General features: G+C 43.9%; 1 protein-coding gene across 1 annotated transcript in view; it reads right to left on the reverse strand.

Annotated features, from left to right (window-relative positions):
- The window catches only part of LOC141271355 (DPY30 domain-containing protein 1-like), a 31,067-nt gene extending 12,344 nt beyond the window's left edge, over positions 1-18,723 (reverse strand). The window contains exons 1-4 of the mRNA XM_073681461.1: positions 18,410-18,723; positions 13,723-13,891; positions 9,419-9,541; positions 701-805 (exon numbers count right to left, since the gene is read on the reverse strand). Of these exons, the coding sequence (XP_073537562.1) occupies positions 701-805; positions 9,419-9,541; positions 13,723-13,869 (375 nt within the window). The 5' untranslated portion in view covers positions 13,870-13,891; positions 18,410-18,723. The remainder of the gene's footprint in view (positions 1-700; positions 806-9,418; positions 9,542-13,722; positions 13,892-18,409) is intronic.
- Positions 18,724-21,682: the final 2,959 nt, after the last annotated feature.

The raw sequence follows: 21,682 nt of genomic DNA on the forward strand, positions 1-21,682 counted from the left end.
TAGAGACAGTGACGCCAGCGCTGATTGGGTGCCAGGCTCACGTGTCATTCAACTGCACCAGAGCCTCAGGACTGCAAGTGCAGTCATCACGGGAATGGTGACGGCACGAGAGGTGAGTATAGGTTTTTTGATTTTATCGGAGCCAAACATTTAGTTCAAGAAATAGTTGTCCTAGTAGTCCACAACCCTTTTAATAGAGAACAGACCCTTATGTATTAAAACCTAACAATCAAACGCATTGTTATGTTACAATAGTGAGAATCTGGAATGGGGCTCATGGTCTTGCCAAGTTTAAAAAGAAATAAGTCTTCACAGAAAAGCATAGTTTAGGTTTTCATATCACTAAGTATTACTTCAAATGAAGAGTGACAGAACATGAAAGTGAGGTCGGATACACATCAGTGAGTAGCGGTCTGAATGCACACTGCGATACATGGACAGGCTGACCTGAACTTGGCATCATATATGCCTATGAGGCATTTTGGTTCAGGTTTGGAGACCCGCGTCTGCTCAATAAATCAGACTATGACCTACAAGGTGTGATTGTGGCCTGAAGTGAAGAAGTAAATATGGAAAATCTGGAATAACTGCTCCAGCAGAGGTATTACTCATCTTATAAGGTATCAAACCAAAGGAAGTAGCAAGTAAGATTTCTCCAGAAATATGCACAGACTGTACAGGATCCTTGAGGAATACTTACAGCCAAGCTTTCATCTGTCTCTTCCACAGTAGGCAGGTGAGGTGCACCAAACTTCTCTGTAAGCTCTGCTATAGTTTTGTGGGTAGGCTCCTCTGAAGCATTCCTCTGAAATGAAACAATATGATTTAAAAAATGCATATATAATGTATGTTCTTACTGTTAAAGGAGTTCTCCAGGCTTTCTGTATAATTTGTGTGAGTACCTAGGCTGCAGAATGCTGACAGTTTGTAATATGCTCCCAGTCAGCATTCTGCATGGTGTCCTAGGTATCACACTTAGGCTGTGTGCCCACGTAGAGTTTTTCCGCAGCGTAAACGCTTGAAAAACGCATGTATATCCGCACCCCATGGTCCCCAATGGCATTCCGCAATGTCAATGCCCATGCTGCGGATTTTTCCGCAGCGTATATGCTGCGGTCAAAAATCTGCAGCATTTTCATTAATTTTGCGGAAGCGCAGCGGAATCAATGTGCGGATGGTACCCAAGTCTGGATGAGAGGAGACTCTCATCCAGACCTGGGTACCAAAGAACCTGTAAAAAAAAGAATAAAATAAAGTTTATACTTATCTTCTGATGTTTTCCCTCCGTCGCGCTGTTGTCTGAAGGACCTGCCACGTCATTGAGTTATGTGACCCACCACATGACTCAATGATGTCACCACAGGTCCTGCACACAACAGCGTGAGCCACTCAAGCCTCCGGACGGGGCAGAGAATGCATCAGAAGGTGAGTATAAAGTTTATTTTTTTATTTTTTAACCATTCTGAACAAGTTGTCAAGCACTTTTCCAAGTGATGCTTGGAGAAGTGCTTGATAACCCGCATGCGGAAATGCATGCAAAGACGCCTCACAAACGCTTCTACCTGGCGGGAAAACCGCATGTAATATCCGCATGCGATTTTCCCGCCAGGGAGAAGCGTAAAAAATATGCTTCAGGTCCGCAACGTGGGCACATAGCCTTAGGCTATGTGCCCACGATGCAGAAATGCTCAGGATTTTTTCCTGAGCGTTTCTGCATCTCCCTGGCAGAAAAAAACACATGCGGATTGTACATGCGGATTGTACATGCGGATTGTACATGCGGATTGTACATGCATTTTCCTGCCCAGGACATGCGGAAGTGAAGCGTTCTTCACTTGAATTTCCGCATGCGGGTTGACAAGCGCTTTCCAAGTGATTTTAGCATCACTTGGAAAGTGCTTGACAACTTGGTCACACTATATAAATACATCCAACAGGCATGGATTTATATAGTGTGACCGTAAAAGAATGGTAAAAAATAAAAAAATAAATATATACTTACCTTCTGATGGCCCCCGGTGTCCTGCTTCACTCCATCCTCCCTTGCCGGCAGCTCACGGTACACTGAAGGACCTGCCGACGTCAGCGACGCGTGCCCCGTCACATGACTATGACGTCGGCGCAGGTCCTTCAGTACATCGCGAACTGCCGGCATGCGAGAAGCAGCGCATCGGGGGCCGCCAGAAGGTAAGTATATATTTATTTTTTATTTTACAAGTACTATGGTACCCTGGTCCGGAGGAGAGTTTCCTCTTCTCTAGACCCGGGTACCATCCGCACATTAGAACGCATGGAATGCGCATCTGCATATACAGTGATGCATGAGGTCTAATGTAAGTCAATGGCGGTGAAAACGCAGCACTTCCGCAAAATAATTGGTAGTGCTGCGTTTTTTTCCGCAATGATAATCAACAGTGGAAATTTCCGCAGCATCTGCACAGCACATGCGGATTATCATTGGGGAACATGGCAGGCCTTCTACCATGCGTTTTTTAAGCGTTTCTGTAGCGTTTTTGCCGCTGCGGAAATGCTTAAAAAACGCATCGTGGGCACACAGCCTTAGTCATGTGAGCAGCACTTTCCTGATTCTGGAGGAGCTGCTCACTCTCTGTCCAGAGGTTTCCTGTCTGGCAGAGACTAGTTGGTGATGTCACAACAAGCATCAGGTCTCCAGTCTCTGTCAGATCCTCCCCCTGCCTCCTGCTCCAGCCTCCCTGTGCAGCACACAGTGCCAGGCAACAGTGAAATGACTCAGCTGATTGGATGAACTAGGAAGGAAAAGGCTTCTACATACTGTAGGTGAGTATAATGTGCTCTGTGCATCCATGGCTGCCTCACCCATCCATCCCCCCCTCCCTCCTCCAGCCAAACATCCTACATCGATCCATCCCTCCCTCATCTATCCATCCCTCCCTTATCCACCCACACAATACTATAGACTGAGGTTCTGCAGGTGCTGAGGTGTATTATGTGGTATATATGTAGATATACACACACACACACACATACTTACGCTCTTGCACACCCACATCACTATAGACTTCACTTCACAGTACTCATATGTCAGGGGTGATGTGGAGACATGACGCTCTACCACCACTGTGGATGTAATGTGGGACATGTGGAGCTCTGTCACCAATGTGGTTGTGGTGTGGAGTGTAGTGATTGTGCTGCTTTCCAATGATGACAGAGGTCAGCGCAGGGGCAGATTACAGATAGCCAATGAGTGTGTAGTGGGCGGGCAGAGGGTGGGACTGGACACTGAGGCCAGGCAGCATCCCCTCTGGCTGTGAGGTTAGATAATAAAGCACAGAGAGCTGTCAAGTTTGGAAGTTTTGAGAGCCGCAGGTAAACAAAGCGGGTGCAGAGAATGAAGTGAAATTCAGGAGGAATGAAAAGCAGAAACAAAAAAACTAAATTTATAGGGGTGTTGTATATTGCAATAAAGCACAGATTAGCTTAAAAAAAAAATAATAATTTCGGGGGGTCGGACAACCTCTTTAAGTGACGAGTATTTGAGGATTTTTTTTACGCTCTGTTTTGCAGAGTCTGTCACAGGTATATGTATAGATTATATAGGGCTTGATTACACATAGCAATCATGGTATATTTTTTCCATCCATTTTTTGGGGTTTTGAAAAAATGCAATGTTTTACAGTAGAAGCAAAATCTATGTGCCCACGATCAGGAAATAGCAGAGTTTTGAAAGCAGCGTATTTTCGCTGCGTCCAAAAGGCTGCGGTCTAATTACGCAGTTAAATCTGCATATGTTCAGAAAACCGTAATGTCGGGGTAGACCTTCCAAGAAGAGCTAATTTGGATTGAGATAATTATCTCCATTCTCTGAATTCCAACGCATGGAATATATATATATATGTCCCCGTACGATCACAGCCAGCTTCATGATAACCCAATTAAGATTATTCGCTGCCACCAATCAATCAGTTTTAAAATATTCAAATACAAGACAGGCCTGATTGGATGCCTGTTTTCTGGTAGCCTATATGGCTTTGGGGAAGGAACGATTACAAAACAGAAGAAACAGAACTATTAAATTTTATATTTAATCCAAAAGGGAGGCAGTGTGTATGAAAAAAATATACAAAAGATTTTACAAAAGGGGACAATACAATACAGAATATACAGTTACACAAAATAAAAAGAGATTAACAAAAGAACTTACTAGACAGATCGCAGAGACGATGCAGTTTAGTTGGAGGGAAGCGCTCCAATGGACCGTTATCGAACGGGACTCGTGCTTACAAAATATGAATCTCCCGGCATGAGTATGGACCCATCTTCAGCTGGATCTTTTATGCCGAAGGGGGACCCTGTCCACACACTCCCCTGTGATGACATCACGTGGGCTGGGCTCCACCCTTCATGTTTTTATTAAAATCTCTAACTTATGACAGGTTGTAATCCAGTATTGTAAAAAAACTTGATGAGGAAACCCCAAAAATATATTTTTTCAGGTAGACACTAAACAATCACCAAATATAGAGACTCTTATTCCCTATTCAAATGTGGTGGCAATGGCACACTTCATTCAATCAGGACCACTGAATATAGCAAATTACTGCCTATTTAAAATAAAGCTCCCTCTTTGGCAAGGATGGGCAGTTAATTTTCCCAAGGTGCCACATAAGACACTGACTGTTGTGGAGGGTGAACTTAATTATGCTCATTATTATTGTTTTCTATTTATTTTCATTGTGTATTAGTAGGGATAGGCGATCCCGTGGATGTTTGGGACCGTTGAGTTCAGAAGAGTTCAGTTGGGGGACCCGAACTTGATCCCGATCCCGAACCCCATTCAAGTGCATGAGGGGTCCAGACAGCCAGCAGTTCCCACACGGTCCTCTGTGTGACAGTGTGGAAACCAGCGGCTATAACCAGCGGTAGCCTTACTGAAGTTACCGCTGGTGACAGCCGCAGGGTAATGTGGACCCCTGCAGGTTCCCACGCTGTCACACAAAAGACAAAGTGTATAACAGCGCTGTGACCGGCGGTAACAAGGTTACCGCCGGTCAGACGCCGGCTGATGACTACTACTGTCATCAACGTCGTCTGCTCTCACTGATAGCAGCAAGAGCAAGCAACGCTGATGAGAGTAGTCACCAGCTGGCGCTTGTGCATAGTGGCTAATAGAACCACAGGTGTGGGGGCAAAGACGATGGACATGGGTTACTTTGTGGGATCTTTTTATTAATAAATTGGTGAACGAGGGTGTCAGGGATCCCAACCCACACAGAGGGACGACACCGGGGAGATCAAGCAATATCTCACCGTGCCGTCACGCTGTCCGTATTTTGTCTGGAGTCGTGAGCACGCGATCCAGACTACTCGCTACGTGGATATCGGCAAGCGACCAGTGAGAGTATGGCATCACACCTCAGGGATTCCAAAGCCTGGAATCCGTTTTTAATGCCCTCCGTACGGTCACTGTCAGCTTCGCGATAGCCCAATTTATTATTAATTTTCTCTGCCACCACCGGCCGAGTTTGAAATATAATACAGGCTTGGCCGGACGCCTGCATTTTGGTAGCCTACATGGCTTTGGGGGAGGGAACGATTACAGAACAAAAGAAACAGAACTATTCAATTTTATATTTAATCCAAAAGGCAGGCAGTGTTTAGGAAAAATATATACAAGGGTGTTATAAAGGAGAAATTAAAATACATAAGCAGTTACATAAAATAAGCAGGATAAAAGAAGAAAAACTTACACTATACGATCGCAAAGACAATTCAATATAGGTGGAGGAGGGGCTCCCCAGTTGAATTATGCTGTTATTGAACAGGACCCATTGCTTATAATTCTTATTCCCCCCTGTCAATGAGTGCTTCAATAATGTCCATTCTCTTATACCTAAGGGGAGATCTGGCCACACGCCCCTTGTGGTGACATCATGTGGGCCGGTCTCCAGCCTGTACATTTTTTATTAAAAACGCTAACTTCTGTGATAACTCATCGCTCGTTGATTGCAGAAGCTTGCTAACTGCGCCATTTTTTCCCTTATGATTTTATCTTCAGTTAGAGACCGCACATCGAATAGCTGCAGTCTGCTATTCTGGTGTTTTTGCGCTACAGCTCCCCGATTTTGCTTATAGCCCCGTTACTGTCGGACGTATGGAACTCACAATATTTCATATTTCACCCCGGAGTCGGCCTGGCTACGGTTGGTGGCCGGGAATTGTTTGCGAGTGCCTTTGAACTTAACGAACCATTTCCACTTTCCTCCAAACTCTGGCCTGGGAGAAGGTGTCAATCTATCTCAGGTCTGTGTTAAGAGGAAATACATTTGCATTTTAGTTAGCTTCTACCAGTTCTTGGCTGGCATTGTGTGTGTAAGCTGTTTCTCAGGCGTGTGCTAATTGGGGCTTTTGTGCTGTGCAGAAGGGGAATAAGGGAGGGGGGTGAACATCTATGTCAGGCAGATATGGAAGAACATTTTCCTGACATTAATATTTCCCTAACAGAGGGCTAGTGTGAGGAGTCTTTATTCAAATAAAGTTTTTTTTCTGTGTATTTATTTTTACTACTGGGTTAGTAGTGGGGGTGTCTAACGTCAGTAAAGTCATCTCAGCTCACAGTAGCTGGTTCTCGGGGGGTACAGCACAAGACACAGCATTGGTTGCTGCTCCAGTCTATGGAGCTGCATTCTCTGAACGGGGCTCCATAGACTAGATGAAGAAGACTGGGATTGTTGTGGGACCTCCATTTGGATTACGACAGATTTTTTTATGATAGATGGGGGAAAGAGGGAAGTTGTTAGGGTTTTTTTTTTTTCAAATAAAGATTTTTTTTCGGTGTGTATTCTCTTTTTACTTACTGGGTTAGTAATGGGGATGCCTGAAAGACGCCTCTCGATTACTAACCCATGGGTTTGATGTCAGCAGACATTACACAACTGAAATCATCCCCACAGTCTCATTACCCCAATTGCCACCGCACCATGGCAATAGGGAAGTGCCGAGGCTAAGCGCCACAATTGGCGCATCATTCCTTGGGGGCTGAAGGCTAGTATTATTAGGCTGGGAAGGGAAAAATATTCATGGCCCTTCCCAGCATATTAATCAGTCCCCAGCTATCTGCTTTTCCTTAGTTGGTTATTAAAAATAGAGGGGGACCCCACATCATTTTTTTCATTTATTTATTAGTAATAAATAAATAAATAAATGAATGAAAAAAAACTATGTGGGGTCCCCCCTAGTGATACATAATGCCATTTAAAATGAATTCCTGTGTATTTTGGAACAGCAGAGTGAAGGAGATGGAGGCTAGAAGAAACACCGGCTTCTCAGTGTGTCTGTTGTGGGCTCCTTGTGTATGTAGTGAGAAACTCAAATAAGTCCTTTAGAAGCAACTATGTCCTCCTTTTGCAGATTAACTAGAATTGACAAGATATTGATTCACAGGAACCAGTCCGGCAGCCACATCAGTAATCTGTCGCCATCGGACCGGATCCCTGTGAACTACCTGTTACTTGAAGGCATCACCAGTTCCTCATTTGATTAGCCGGCATGACGCAACGTCATCGTTGCAGTGTGACGTACATATGACATCAAGCCAGGTCAGATAAACAAAAAAAAAGCCAAAGATGCTGTGAAGACATGGGGTCTTACGTGGGCATAATACTACTCACACAACACAGGGTGAAGATAAAACAGCGTGGCAATACTTTACTGAACCACAAAGCGGACAATAAACACATAGAACAGTCCCAGCAAATATATGAGATGGTACAGCGTTACACAGTCGTCACTCTTCCGCTGGCCCACCTCGGATAGAACAGCTGCGACTTTGGGACTTCCAGGGCCAACTACCTCAACCAGTGGCCCCCCGCTCCTGGCGGGCCCCCACAAAGAGAAGGTAGCGGCAAGCTTAGGAAGCTAGAAGTACATCGAGGTACAAGGCCAGGAGACCCGAGGGTCCCACCCTGGCCTCTCCGAGAGTTTCCATGGGGCCAGATGACCGGCTGGTCCCAATCTGGGTTCTCCGAATGTCTCCATGGGTTCCAGGTGACCGGAGAGTCCCAACAAGCAATCCCAAACAACATATTCACTGGGCCAGGTGACTTCACGTCCCAACCTGGTCTCCCCAAAATGTATCCATGGTCTCTCTGATTGTCAATGGAGCAGATCCGTATCTTTCAAGTCACGGCTATATACCCTTAGGCTAGAATCATGTAGAATCCAAATCTGTGTCTCTTTGGTTAAATCCATGCTTACAAGCTGATGGTCTGAGAGAGTCTGACCTTTGATTTTCCTTGTAAAGTCTCTGTTCAATCTCTGTCTCAAGTCTCTTTGCAGAAGGCTAGACAACCCTTTTTATATTTACATATGTGGCTAAGGTCATCATTCACCGGTTGGGGGGAAAGGGCTGCGCTCAGGTCTCATTGTTTGAGCATTTAATGTATTTGGGTAGTTTGTCCTCTTGTCTTGTGAGTAAACAAGCCACAGGGTCCCCACAATGGTTAATCAACATAATTAGCAAACACTCATTGTTCCACAGCCCAATAGAAGTCAACATTCAGGGTTACACAAATATTGGTCTGTCCTTCCCCAGCCACAGAAAAACACATATATTTACAAGTCAACACAAAGAGTGTATTTCTCTTGCATTAACAAATCTAAACGTCTGGCTGATAAAGATTACAAGCTTTATCGTCACTGATGCTCTTCAGTAGGAGGCAGTTGTCAAACCTTCAGTCACACAGCCACAGATTACTGATATGGCTGCTGGACTGGGTCCTGGGAATAGACCCAGGCACCAACTCTAAGATTAATCCTTTAGAAGCAGTTGTATCCTCACCTAGTCTTGGTCTGCATAATACACAGATACATCTCATTACATGTGTGATGTATAAAAAAAATTCAGTGTGAAGTAAAGTTCAGGATCAGGTTGAAAGTGAGGAAAAACTTTGGATGAGTAGCATTCTGCTCATTCATAGCACTGGGAGGTGTTGGTAAGTTAATTCTCCATGTTTGTATTTCGCTTTTGGTGATTTAGGAAAAATGGGTAACTCAATTTTATTGTATTTTATGGTTCAATAATGCAACAAAACAGACATTCATTTGTTTACCCTGAATCATGACCAGATCTAATCACAAGACTTAATTCACCACTCTCTTAATTCATTCACCTCTGCTCTGTAGAATTAGCCCCTTCTCAGCTAGTATTTTCCAGAGAAGAGAATATCACCACATTTTGTGCTGACTGAAAAAAATGAATATATAACTAGTGTTACAGAAATACTGAGGGAAATCATACGGTTTGCTAATGACATGTTTTCTGAAAAGTTTTAGAATTTCACCTTCTTTTACTTTTTATGTTTTCCTCAGAAGCGATAGGACCTCTTTAAGTCACATACGAAATAAATTTGAGGAATTCAGAGGCCTTCTCAGATCTCACCTTTTGTTGCTCTTCAATTTTCTGCTGGATCAAAAGTTCTTCTTGCTTTAGTTTTTCAATTGTCTCAAGCTCTTGTCTTGCCTCTTCTTTTTCTATTTCCAGCTGCTCTCTTTCCAGTCTTCTCTTTAAAAAAAAAAAAAAAAAAAAAAGGTAAGCGGCAAAAATAATCTTAAAATTATTAATACAATTATACACTCCTCAACATTGAAATTGCAACACCAAGAAGGAAAAGTTGCAGAATTATGGAAATCACAGGATAGATAGATACAGTGGGTACGGAAAGTATTCAGACACCTTTACATTTTTCACTCTTTGTTTCATTGCAGCCATTTGGTAAATTCTAAAAGGTTATTTTTTTTTCTCATTAAAGTACACACGTGACTGAAAAAAAACAGAAATGTACAAATTTTTGCAAATTTATTAAAAAAGAAAAACTGAAATATCACAAGGTCATAAGTATTCAGACCCTTTGCTCAGTATTGAGTAGAAGCCCCCTTTTGAGCTAGTACAGCCAAGAGTCTTCTTGGGGATGATGCAACAAGTTTTTCACAACTGGATTTGGGGAGCCTCTGCCATTCTTCCTTGCAGATCTTCTCCAGTTCCGTCAGGTTGGATGGTGAAGTTTGGTGGACAGCCATTTTCAGGTCTCTCCAGAGATGCTCAATTGGGTTTAGGTCAGGGCTCTGGCTGGACCAGTCAAGAATGGTCACAGAGTTGTTCTGAAGCCACTCCTTTGTTATTTTAGCTGTGTGCTTAGGGTCATTGTCTTGTTGGAAGGTGAACCTTCGGCCAAGTCTGAGGTCCAGAGCACTCAGGAAGAGGTTTTCATCCAGGATATCTCTGTACTTGGCCACATTAATGTTTCCTTCAATTGCCACCAGTCGTCCTGTCCCTGCAGCTGAAAAACACCCCCATAGCATGATGCTGCCACCACCATGTTTCACTGTTGAGATAGTATTGGGCAGGTGATGAGTAGTGCCTGGTTTTCTCCACACATACCGCTTAGAATTATCACCAAAAAGTTCTATCTTCGTCTTATCAGACCAGAGAATCTTATTTCTCATAGTCTGGGAGTCCTTCATGTGCTTTTGCGCAAACTCTATGCGGGCTTTCATATGTCTTGCACTGAGGAGAAGCTTCCGACGGGCCACTCTGCCATAAACGCCCAACTGGTAGAGGGCTGCAGCGATAGCTGACTTTGTGGAACTTTCTTCCATCTCCCTACTGCATCTCTGGAGCTCATCCACAGTGATCTTGGGGTTCTTCTTTACCTCTCTCACCAAAGCTCTTCTCCCACGATTGCTCAGTTTGGCTGGGCAGCCAGGTCTAGGAAGACTTCTGGTGGTCCCAAACTTCTTCCATTTAAGGATTATGGAGGCCACTGTGCTCTTAGGAACCTTGAGTAATGCAGAAATTCTTTTGTAACTTTGGCCAGATCTGTGCCTTGCCACAATTCTGTCTCTGAGCTCCTTGGGCAGTTCCTTTGAGCTCATGATTCTCATTTGGTCTGACATGCACTGTGAGCTGTGAGGTCTTATATAGATAGGTGTGTGCCTTTTCAAATGAAGTCCTATCAGTTTAATTAAACACAGTTGGACTCCAATGAAGGAGTAGAACCATCTCAAGAAGGATCACAAGGAAATGGACAGCATGTGACTTAAATATGAGTGTCTGAGCAAAGGGTCTGAATACTTATGACCATGTGATATTTCAGTTTTTCTTTTTTAATAAATTTGCAAAAATGTCTACATTTCAGCTTTTTTTCAGACAAGATGGGGTGCAGAGTGTACTTTAATGAGAAAAAAATGAACTTTTTAGAATTTACCAAATGGCTACAGTAAAACAAAGAGAAAAATTTAAAGGGGTCTGAATACTTTCAATACCCACTGTATGTTACTGATATGGAAATGATGAAAAAATGGAAACAACATTTTCAAAACATCTCAATTTATTCAGTATCAAGTATGAGCGCCATGTACAGAGATCCTTGTACTTATAGCATTGTCTGCTATAATGAGGTTATTAATGGCTGTCTGAGGAATGTTCTGCCATGTTGAATGTAGTTGGTCAAATCATCAAGAGCCGCTGCTGGCAGCTCCCTGCGCCATTGCTGACTAAGGACATCCCAGATGTGCTCGATGGGAGATAAGTCCGGAAACGCTGCAGGCCCTGGTAGAAGGTTTAGGCCACGTAGACTGACATGCAACCTCTGGCCTGGTATTTTTGCTTTGATAAACAGCCCTCAGGACACTCACCCTCTAAGGGTGGCGGCTCTGCTGTGTATTGATGCCAACCCAAATTTATCTTATTGTACTAGGAGCCACCATTATGCACTTTTTAATTAGGCATTGCTACTCTATAATGTTCAGCCATGAAATCACACATTTGTTAACTGGTCTGCTATCTGATATAGCACATAGATTTAGTCAATAAAACAAAAGAAATCTGTACTCGCATATATAGAGTGAAAGTGAGTCCCTGTATTTAATGGAATATAATCAGCTTACTTATTCCTATGCTGACTCACAAGGAAACCAGCTACGAGATTTGTGAAATGCACTCACATCTCAACTAAAACTAGTATGGCACAACTAGTCCCAGGTTAGTGTCCTTTCCTATCACTAGGAAGGCTACTATTTAGACAGGAACTTTGTGAGCGCTCCTTGTCCCTGACAAAGGAAGACAATTCTTCTGAAACGTGTTGGAAAGAAGTGTGTCCACATGTACTATCAGTAGCGTGAGGGCACAGAAACACTATATTACTTACCGGTAATGTGATTTTCCTGAGCCCATGACAGCACCACAACGAGAGAGGGGATCTGCCCTTCAAGGACAGTAAACCTACAGAATAAAAGGGCGGCGACTCTCCACTACCTCAGTTGTTTACAGAGCATGACAGGACACTACTTAATAGTTCTATACCCATGATTTTTCCTTCTACACACCACGTGAATCAAACACCACGAAGGAAATGAAGTGATCACCCTCTACCAGAGACGGGAGGGAATGTAAGGGTGCTGTCATGGGCTCAGGAAAATCACATTACCGGTAAGTAATTAATTTTTTTCCTATCACCCATGACAGCGCCACAACAAGAGATTTACAGAGAAACTTTAAAGTTAGGGTGGGACCACAGCCTGTAGAACCCTATTTCTAAAGGAAAGAACAGCAGAAGATCCCAGATCAAACCTATAGTGTCTATGGAAGGTGCAAGGTGAAGACTGAATCACAACCTTACATATTGCTTGATGGGGACATCCGCTTTCTTATTGTTCTGCCTTGGATTCCCCGGATTAGCACAGAAAGTAGGGTGCACAATTTCCTGACTTCTAAGGAAATTGGAAGCCATCTTGGGAATATAGGCCAGTACCGGAACTACCCTATCTTCTAGGATCTGTATAAACAGAGGTGGTGGAGAGGTGTCGCCATTTTATTCTGTAGGTTTCCAGTCCTTGAAGGGCGGATCCCCTCTCTCGTTGTGGTGCTGCCATGGGTGATAGGAAAGATGGTAGTGCGTCCTGTGCTTTCACTTCCGCTGCCAGCCAGAGCTATAAGGAGGACTGATGCTGGATTACTTATCAGCGCTTCTCACACTCGGACACTGGAGACTGCAGGTGAGTGTACCTCCATCTGTAACTGTGTGGTTATATTGTCAAGGTTATAGTGAAAGCCAAGCGTAGCTTAGCTTAAAGGGAACAGATCACCTCCAAAAATGCTATTTATCTGCAGACATAGTGGTAATCTGCACATAAATAGCATGTTAGTCTGGCTAACTGGAGGAGTGGCTACAGGGAGAAAATTAAGTTATATTCACACTGCAGCTGCTTGCTTCCAGTGATCAGGGCTATGTGTGGAACTATTACAATCATTTCACACTACTCAGTGAGCGTGCTGCAATCACTCTCTGGCACACTGATTGACAACCTGCTCTGCACACACATACTGCACACATACTCTGTAGTGCTGTCTGTCAATCAATATGCCAAGGAGTGATAACAGAATGCTTCCTGCATAGTGAGTGGTGACTGTAACCGCTCTCTGCATTGTACCTATGACTTACGAGAGCGTTTGCAGGCAGAATAATTTTCTCCCTGTAGCAACTCTTCCAGTAAACCAGCCACAATGTCTACAGGTAGAATTAGCATTTATGGAGGTGACAGCTTTCCTTTAAGTGATTGCATTTTATATATCTAAACACAGATCCCCTTCCTCTCTATGTGCGAGTGCAGATTTCTTTATTCTTCGTGATGGTTTGCCACAAGCATTTTATGGAAGGCGAGTCATTCATGGAGTTAGCACATTACCTTCTCATGTTCATCCAGATTGCTTCTGTACTTGTAAATGAAGTGTGCCAGGTACTCGATAGGGTCCGCCGGTCTTTTCTCCACTATTTCAGCCAGTCCCTCTGACAGGCATTTTCCTAACGATCTCTTCACATATTCAGAATCCATTTGTGACCCAGAAGTACAAGATCTATATTACGGAAAAAATATATATTATTACAAGGGCTAATTTATGGCCTCATACTAAAAGCCTGGGGATATCACATCCAGGTAAACACCACTGATTTGTCTCCAATGTGAATCTTTTCTGGATGATCACATTAGTTTCCTGTAGAGCATTGTCTGCCAACCACTCATGGTTATTTTAGCTTGCACCATTCAAGAGGAGCACTGAATGACAGTACAATGTGGACCACTATCACCATTCATGGTGGCACTGTTCAAAAGAGGACGACTGACACTATTAATGGAGACAGCAACCATTAAGAGGTTGGAAATGGCGAGGGTCATCCTGTTTGCAGGGTCCTGATTGCATTGTCATGGCAGCAGGGCCCTCCTGAAGACCACCATGTGTGCCCAGTTTGTACATCTGTGAAGCTCAGCTGAGATCGGTAATTTTACAATGCACTGCAATATCCAGCCTCATTCAGACATCCATGGCTCACGTACATGTTCTACCCGTGCTTTTCATAGACAGAACACGTATGCATTACAGTCTATAGGGCTGTTCATATGTCCGTGTTTTTTTTGTGTACTAAGAGGTCCACAAAAAATCACGGCAACGTGTTCCTTTTTGATCTGAGTCACAGATCAAAATTCCCCATACAAGTTTATGGGCCCGTGAAAATCCCAGACAGCACACAGATGGCGTTGGGGTGTAACCCATGTGCTGTCCGTGATTAACATTGTCATGGATAGAAGAAGCTTTATCATTTATCTATTCGGGAAAATCACTGATGAGACGCTCTGCAGGAAGAGCTGGGATTGGACTGCTGGGCACTGGGGAAAAGTTATTTCTCATTGTTTCTCATGCCAACAGTAAAGCATCCTCAGACCATTCATGTGTGGGGGCTTTACGTCCAGGGAGGGGGCTCACTCACAATTTCGCCTAAAATCACTGCCATGAATATAGAATGTAATGTAAACCTCCTCCAAAAGCAACTTCTCCCAACTATCCATGAGCAATGCGGTGATGAAAAATGCTTTTCTAGCATGATGGAGACCATGTCACAAGGCAAAAGTAATAACTAAGTGGATCAGTGAATAAAATATTGAAGTTTTGGTCCATGACCAGGAAACTCTCCAGATTTCAATCTTATTGACAACCTGTGGTCAATCTCCAAACAGCAGAGAAACAAAAACACAGAAGTTGTGATAAACTCCAAGCACTGATAGGCCAAGAATGGGCGATCATCAGTCAGAATCTGGCCCAGAGGCCAATATCCAGCAGCCTGAGGCTGGAAATATAGTCATGACTTGAAATATGGAATCTTTACATAAATGTCTTATACAGTGGTGTGAAAAAGTGTTTGCCCCCGTCCTGATTTCTAATTATTTAGCAAATTGCCTCTTCAGAGAAAAAGAGGACTTGAACTCTATACCGCCACCTAAAGGAAGCAGCAATCCTACAAGTCACAATCAACCCTTTAGTGAGTCGTGCAATATGACTTAGGATAAAAGCCAAATCAGAAACTCCGTTTGCAGACACGGTGTTTCGGGCTGTTGGCCCTCGTCAGGGCAGAGTATGAGAACTGATTTGGCTAGGTGAGAGGCTCTGGACTGAGGTCTAAGGGGTAACGTTTCTCCTTATAGAGAGTGACATACTGGCTTTTGCATGTCAAGGTAAGGAGGCTTATTCTTTTGCATGTTTCTCACAGTTAAATGTTTCTGATCACAAAACAAATTTAAATATTAGTCAAAGATAACACAAGTAAACACAAAATGCAGTTTTTAAATGAAGGTCTTTATTATTAAGGGAAAAAGAAATCCAAACCTACAGGGCCCTGTGTTAAAAAGTGATTGCCCCTGAACTAATAACTGGTGGGGCCACCCTTAGCAGCAACAACTGCAATCAATCATTTGCGGTAACTGACAATGAGTCTTTTACAAAGCTCTGGAGGAATTTTGGCCCACTCATCTTTGCAAAATTGTTGTAATTCAGTCACATTGGAGGGTTTCCGAGCATGGACCGCCTTTTTAAGGTCATGCCACAGCATCTGAATCGGATTAAGGTCAGGACTTTGACTAGGCCACTCCAAAGTCTTTATTTTGTTTTTCTTAAGCCATTCAGAGGTGGACTTGCTGGTGTGTTTTGGATCATTGTCCTGCTGCATAACCCAAGTGGCTTTAGCGTGAGGTCACGGACAGATGGCCAGACATTCTCCATCAGGATTTTTTGGTAGGCAGCAAAATTCATGGTTTCATTTCCCACAGCAAGTCTTCCAGGTCCAGAAGCAGCAAAACAGCCCTAGACTATCACACTACCACCACATTTAACTTTTGGTATGATGCTCCTTTTCTGAATTGCTGTATTACTTCTATGCCAGATGTAATGGCATACACCTTCCAAAAAGTTAAACTTTTGTCTTGTGAGTCCACAGAGTATTCTCCCAAAAGTCTTGGCGATCAAGATGTTTTCTGGCAAAACTGAGACGAGCCTTTATGTTCTTTTTGCTCAGCAGTGATTTTCATCTTGGAACTCTGCCATGCATGCCATTTTTGCCCAGTTTCTTTCTTTTGGTGGAGTCATGAACACTGACCTTAACTGAGGCAAATCAGGCCTGCATATTTGGATGTCGTTGTGGGGTCTTTTGTGACCTCTTGGATGAGTCGTCGCTGCACTCTTGGGGTAATTTTGGTCGGTCGGCCACTCATGGAAAGGTTAAACACTGTTCCATGTTTTCACCATTTGTGGATAATGGCTCTCACTGTGGTTCGCTGGAGTCCCAAAGCTTTAGAAATGGCTTTATAACATTTTCCAGAATGATTGATCTCAATTACTTTGTTTCTCATTTGTTCCTGAATTTCTTTGGATTGCAGCATGATGTCTGGCTTTTGAGGATGTTTTTGTCTGCTTCACTTTGTCAGGCAGCTCCTATTTAAGTGATTTCTTGAATGAGAACAGGTGTGGCAGTAATCAGGTCTGTGTGTGGCTTAGTAAATTGAACTCAGCTTCCCAAAGATGTGATAAACCACAGTTAATTTATGCTTTAAGGAGGTGATGGGGCAATCACTTTTACACACAGGGCCCTGTAGGTTTGTATTTCTTTTTCCCTTAATAATAAAAACCTTCATTTAAAAACTGCATTTTGTGTTTGCTTGTGTTATCTTTATCTAATATTTAAATTTGTTTTGTGATCTGAAACATTTAAGTGTGACAAACATGCAAAAGAATAAGAAATCAGGAAGGGGCAAACACTTTTTCACACCACTGTATATGTCAACAAAAGTGTAAAAACTTATGAAATGTTGATAACTGTACTTCAGTAACCATAGAAACCTCTAAAAGATTGAAAAACACTGAAGCAGGGAAATGTGTGAAAACCAAAATCAGTCTCAAAACTTTTGGCTACAACTGCAGTCCGTCTGGCACTATGTGTGGCACTATATATGGAGGCACTGTGTGGGGGATACTCTGTCTGTCACTATGTATGGAGGCACTACGGCTGGCACTATGCATGGGGGGCACTACGGCTGGCACTGTGCATAGAGGTACTCTGCCAGGCATTATGTATAGAGGCACTACAGCTAACACTATGCATGGGGGTACTATGTATGGAGGCCCTCTGCCTGACACTATATATATGGGCGCACTCTGGCACTAGGTATGGGGGCACTCTGGCACTAGGTATGGGGGCACTAGGTATGGGGGCACTAGGTATGGGGGCACTCTGGCACTAGGTATAGGGGCACTCTGGCACTAGGTATGGGGGCACTCTGGCACTAGGTATGGGGGCACTCTGGCACTAGGTATGGGGGCACCCTGGCACTAGGTATGGGGGCACTAGGTATGGGGGCACTAGGTATGGGGGCACTCTGGCACTAGGTATAGGGGCACTCTGGCACTAGGTATGGGGGCACTCTGGCACTAGGTATGGGGGCACTCTGGCACTAGGTATGGGGCCCTCTGGCACTAGGTATGGGGGCACTCTGGCACTAGGTATGGGGGCACTCTGGCACTAGGTATGGGGGCACCCTGGCACTAGGTATGGGGGCACTCTGGCACTAGGTATAGGGGCACTCTGGCACTAGGTATGGGGGCACTAGGTATGGGGGCACTAGGTATGGGGGCACTCTGGCACTAGGTATGGGGGCACCCTGGCACTAGGTATGGGGGCACTCTGGCACTAGGTATAGGGGCACTCTGGCACTAGGTATGGGGGCACTAGGTATGGGGGCACTAGGTATGGGGGCACTCTGGCACTAGGTATGGGGGCACTCTGGCACTAGGTATAGGGGCACTCTGGCACTAGGTATGGGGGCACTAGGTATGGGGGCACTAGGTATGGGGGCACTAGGTATGGGGGCACTAGGTATGGGGGCACCCTGGCACTAGGTATGGGGGCACTCTGGCTGGCACTGACTATAGTGAGGGGACTTCTCCAGCTGTTATGATCGCCACTTCCAGCGGCTCCTATGAAGCAGCTCCATGACGGGCACCAGTCTTATCCGTTCACTGTGTTAAGGGAAATCTCATAGAGACACCTACCGGTGCTTTCCTCTTCGGTCCCGTCCTCAGAGGCAGCCAAATGCGTCTCATGTATCCTAGCAACCGTGGAGGAACGTGCCAACGTCACATCAATGCTTTGCGCGACCACATAAGGCAGCTGCCGCGGAAATCATTTAATGTGGGATCGCGTGTTTATTGTGGCAACTACAGCGAGGTGAGCCATAGAATTTTCTCTATTTCTTTACAATTGCATTGATCCAGCCATCTTATCGCCTGCATCCTCGTTCATCCGGTATCAGAAGACAAAGTGTGCTCAGCCATTTTGTTGGAGTCCAAGAGACAAGATGAGGTGTGTGACTCGCTGAGACCTGTACGCTGCTGCCCTCTCGTGGACATATAAAATATTGTAAGAAGGGGAAATAATGCCTGCAGAATAATGGTAATAATAGTAATAGATAGCTATGACATGCACTAGATCGCTGTATGCATACACCCTATGTCTATATATCAATTAATAAATTATTTAACTTCTTATATGACTTTGATTTAATAATATTTATAATGGTTATAAAGTAAAACTACATAAAAAAATTAAAGTTTTTTTTTGTTTATTTTATTTATACTTTTACTAAATAACCCCTGAAATTAAGTCTTCAGGTTATTACAGTCATGTAGATTTGTTATGAATATATTTTTTACAAAATTAACATTTTTTTTTAGATATTTTTGCGGGGAGAAGTAGCCAAATGGAAAAAGGTATTAGAATTAGTGCAGATTTGCGTTAGGACAGCGGCAGCGCTCCTGTCTGTGTGCGGTGCACAGTCTCCAGGCTTTGGCATCGCCCTCCTATCAGTCAGGTCTGTAAAATGTAAAAACCTCATTTACATGCGGAAATCAGCGCACATTTGAGAGCGCGCTCCTGTCTTTTACCAGCGTGCCCACTATGTTGCAGGTTTCTTCTTTATTTTAGATGAAGATTTCAGTCTTTTAGAATCCACATGATAAAATCGGCTGTACAATCTGTGTATTTTGCCAGAGCTGTACTTAAAACTATTCTTTTTCTTTACTGTGTTGCTGAGATACGGGCTTCAGAATTTTGAGAAACCCAATTTGCAAATTAGCAGAGATTCTTCTTTAGGCCGGCATCACACTACCGTATAACACAAGTGCTATGCGATAAAACATTGCATAGCACTCGGCCCAGTGTTATTCTATGGGGCTGCTCAGATCAGCGATTATTTTCTCACGCCGATCGGGCATGAGAGAACAATCGCATAATGCTGCGATTTGCAGCCAGACTTGATTCACTCGCACTCATACAAGTCTATGGGTGCATGTGTATGTGAAACATCAGAATGCACACGGATGTCATCCCAGTGCAGTCCGATATACGCAGAGTCACGACATGGAGGAGATGGAGAAATCCGACCAGAGTGAAGTTAAATTCGGAAGTCATAAAGGGATCAAAATGAGGATGAAAGCCAAGATTGCAATAGAAAAGGCAGGTCTTAGTATTTATTGATCTTGACTAGTGATGAGCAAACTCACTCGCCACAGCTCGGTACTCGACCGAGCATCACGGTGCTTGTCAAGCTAGGTTCTCGGCGAGTATTCCCAGGTTGCTTGGGTGGGAACTCGGGTCCCCTCTCTGCATGTTTGCCGCTCTTTAGAGAGCCAATGAACAATCAGGGATTGCCTGCCATGCACTGTAATGCCGTAGCCATGTTGGTTGTGGGCATTACAGTGATTGGCTGGCCGTACAGCGTCATCAGGTCTATGTAAGACCTGGCGCCGCTGTGCTCATCACAGTCTACCCCGGAATCAGGCAGAGTAGGGAGAGGTGCTGCTGCGTCAGGGAGAGATTTGCTTGTTTATAGTTAATAAAAGTATTCCACAACACATATATATATATATATCCATCTGAACTAACAGCCTTTCTGAGGAGTAATCCAGCTGCATATATTCAGTGGTGATAGCAGGAGCTAAGCAGGCAGGCAGGGTATGTGGCAGACTGCAGTGCATATAGTCCAAGAGGGTCCATTGAACGTCCTGTTAGCATAGGTATTCCACATCTTATATCTCTATATCCATCTGAACTAATAGTCCTTCTGAGGACTAATCCAGATTCATATAATCAGTGTTAGGCAGGCAGGCAGTGTATGTGGCAGACTGCAGTGGAGCTCAAGAGGATCCATTGAACGTCCTGTCTGCTGCTGCTGTAATAATTACAGATATTTGTAGACATAGCCTCATATATCAGGGGCCAGGGCAAATTTTTTTATCTTAATCCTGGTTATTTTAAAAAGAAATCCAGAGTACACCATTTTTCTGCTCCATTTGCTTGTTAGCACTGCAGAATAAAGCCTGATCTGTTCCATATTTCAGCGATAAAAATCTAGAAATTTGAACTGAACGTGGAAAATATTGTCCTCCTTTTCCATTCTGTTGAAGTGTGTCGGTCAAGCTATTCACACTAGGTGTCTGTGAAGATTAGTATTAGTAAATTACAGGCCTGCTATTTAAAACTGTGGTTCTCTGTCAGACATATCACCTATAACAGTGTTCCACAATCAGCCATTTCTTCCATTTTCATTTCGTTGCAGTGTGTCGGTCAAGCTATTCACAGTAGATCTCTGTGTAGAATAATATTAGTAAATTATCGGCCTGCTATTTAAAACCGTGGTTCTCTGTCAGACATATCACCTATAACAGTGTTCCAAAATCAGCCATTTCTTTCATTTTCATTTCGTTGTAGTGTGTCGGTCAAGGTATTCACATTAGGTCTCTGTGTAGAATAATATTAGTAAATTACAGGCCTGCTATTTAAAACCGTGATTCTCTGTCAGACGTATCACATATAACTGCGTTCCAAAATCAGCCATTTCTCGTGAACATGGAAAATATTGTCCTCCATTTAAAATGGGCAAGATGCGTGGCAAGGGATGGGGAAGTGGACGTGATGGTGATGGTGCATGCAGAGGCCGAGGACATGGCCGTGGGCAAGCTGAAATTGTGCCACAACAGACACCCACATCTTGTCACCCAAACTTACTGTCCCAATTACTAGGGGACCAGAGTACACCACTATTGAACCCAGAGCAGTGTCAAAAAGTTGTTGGTTGGACGGCAGATAATGCTTCTAGTCACTTTGCCACCACCACCCTGTCTTCCACATGATCAAGTCTCAGTGAGTCTGGACCGAATATTCCTCACCCTGATCCTCCTTCCTCCCACCATGCCAAGTGCCCGGAGATAACTGATCCCATACTTGGACACTGTCACGGGTGTGTTGCCACGAAGATCGTCACGAGT

The sequence above is a fragment of the Phyllobates terribilis genome, unplaced genomic scaffold, assembly GCF_046119375.1.
Source record: "Phyllobates terribilis strain yellow unplaced genomic scaffold, ASM4611937v1 Scaffold_5__5_contigs__length_657084704, whole genome shotgun sequence".
Classification (NCBI taxonomy): domain Eukaryota; kingdom Metazoa; phylum Chordata; class Amphibia; order Anura; family Dendrobatidae; genus Phyllobates; species Phyllobates terribilis.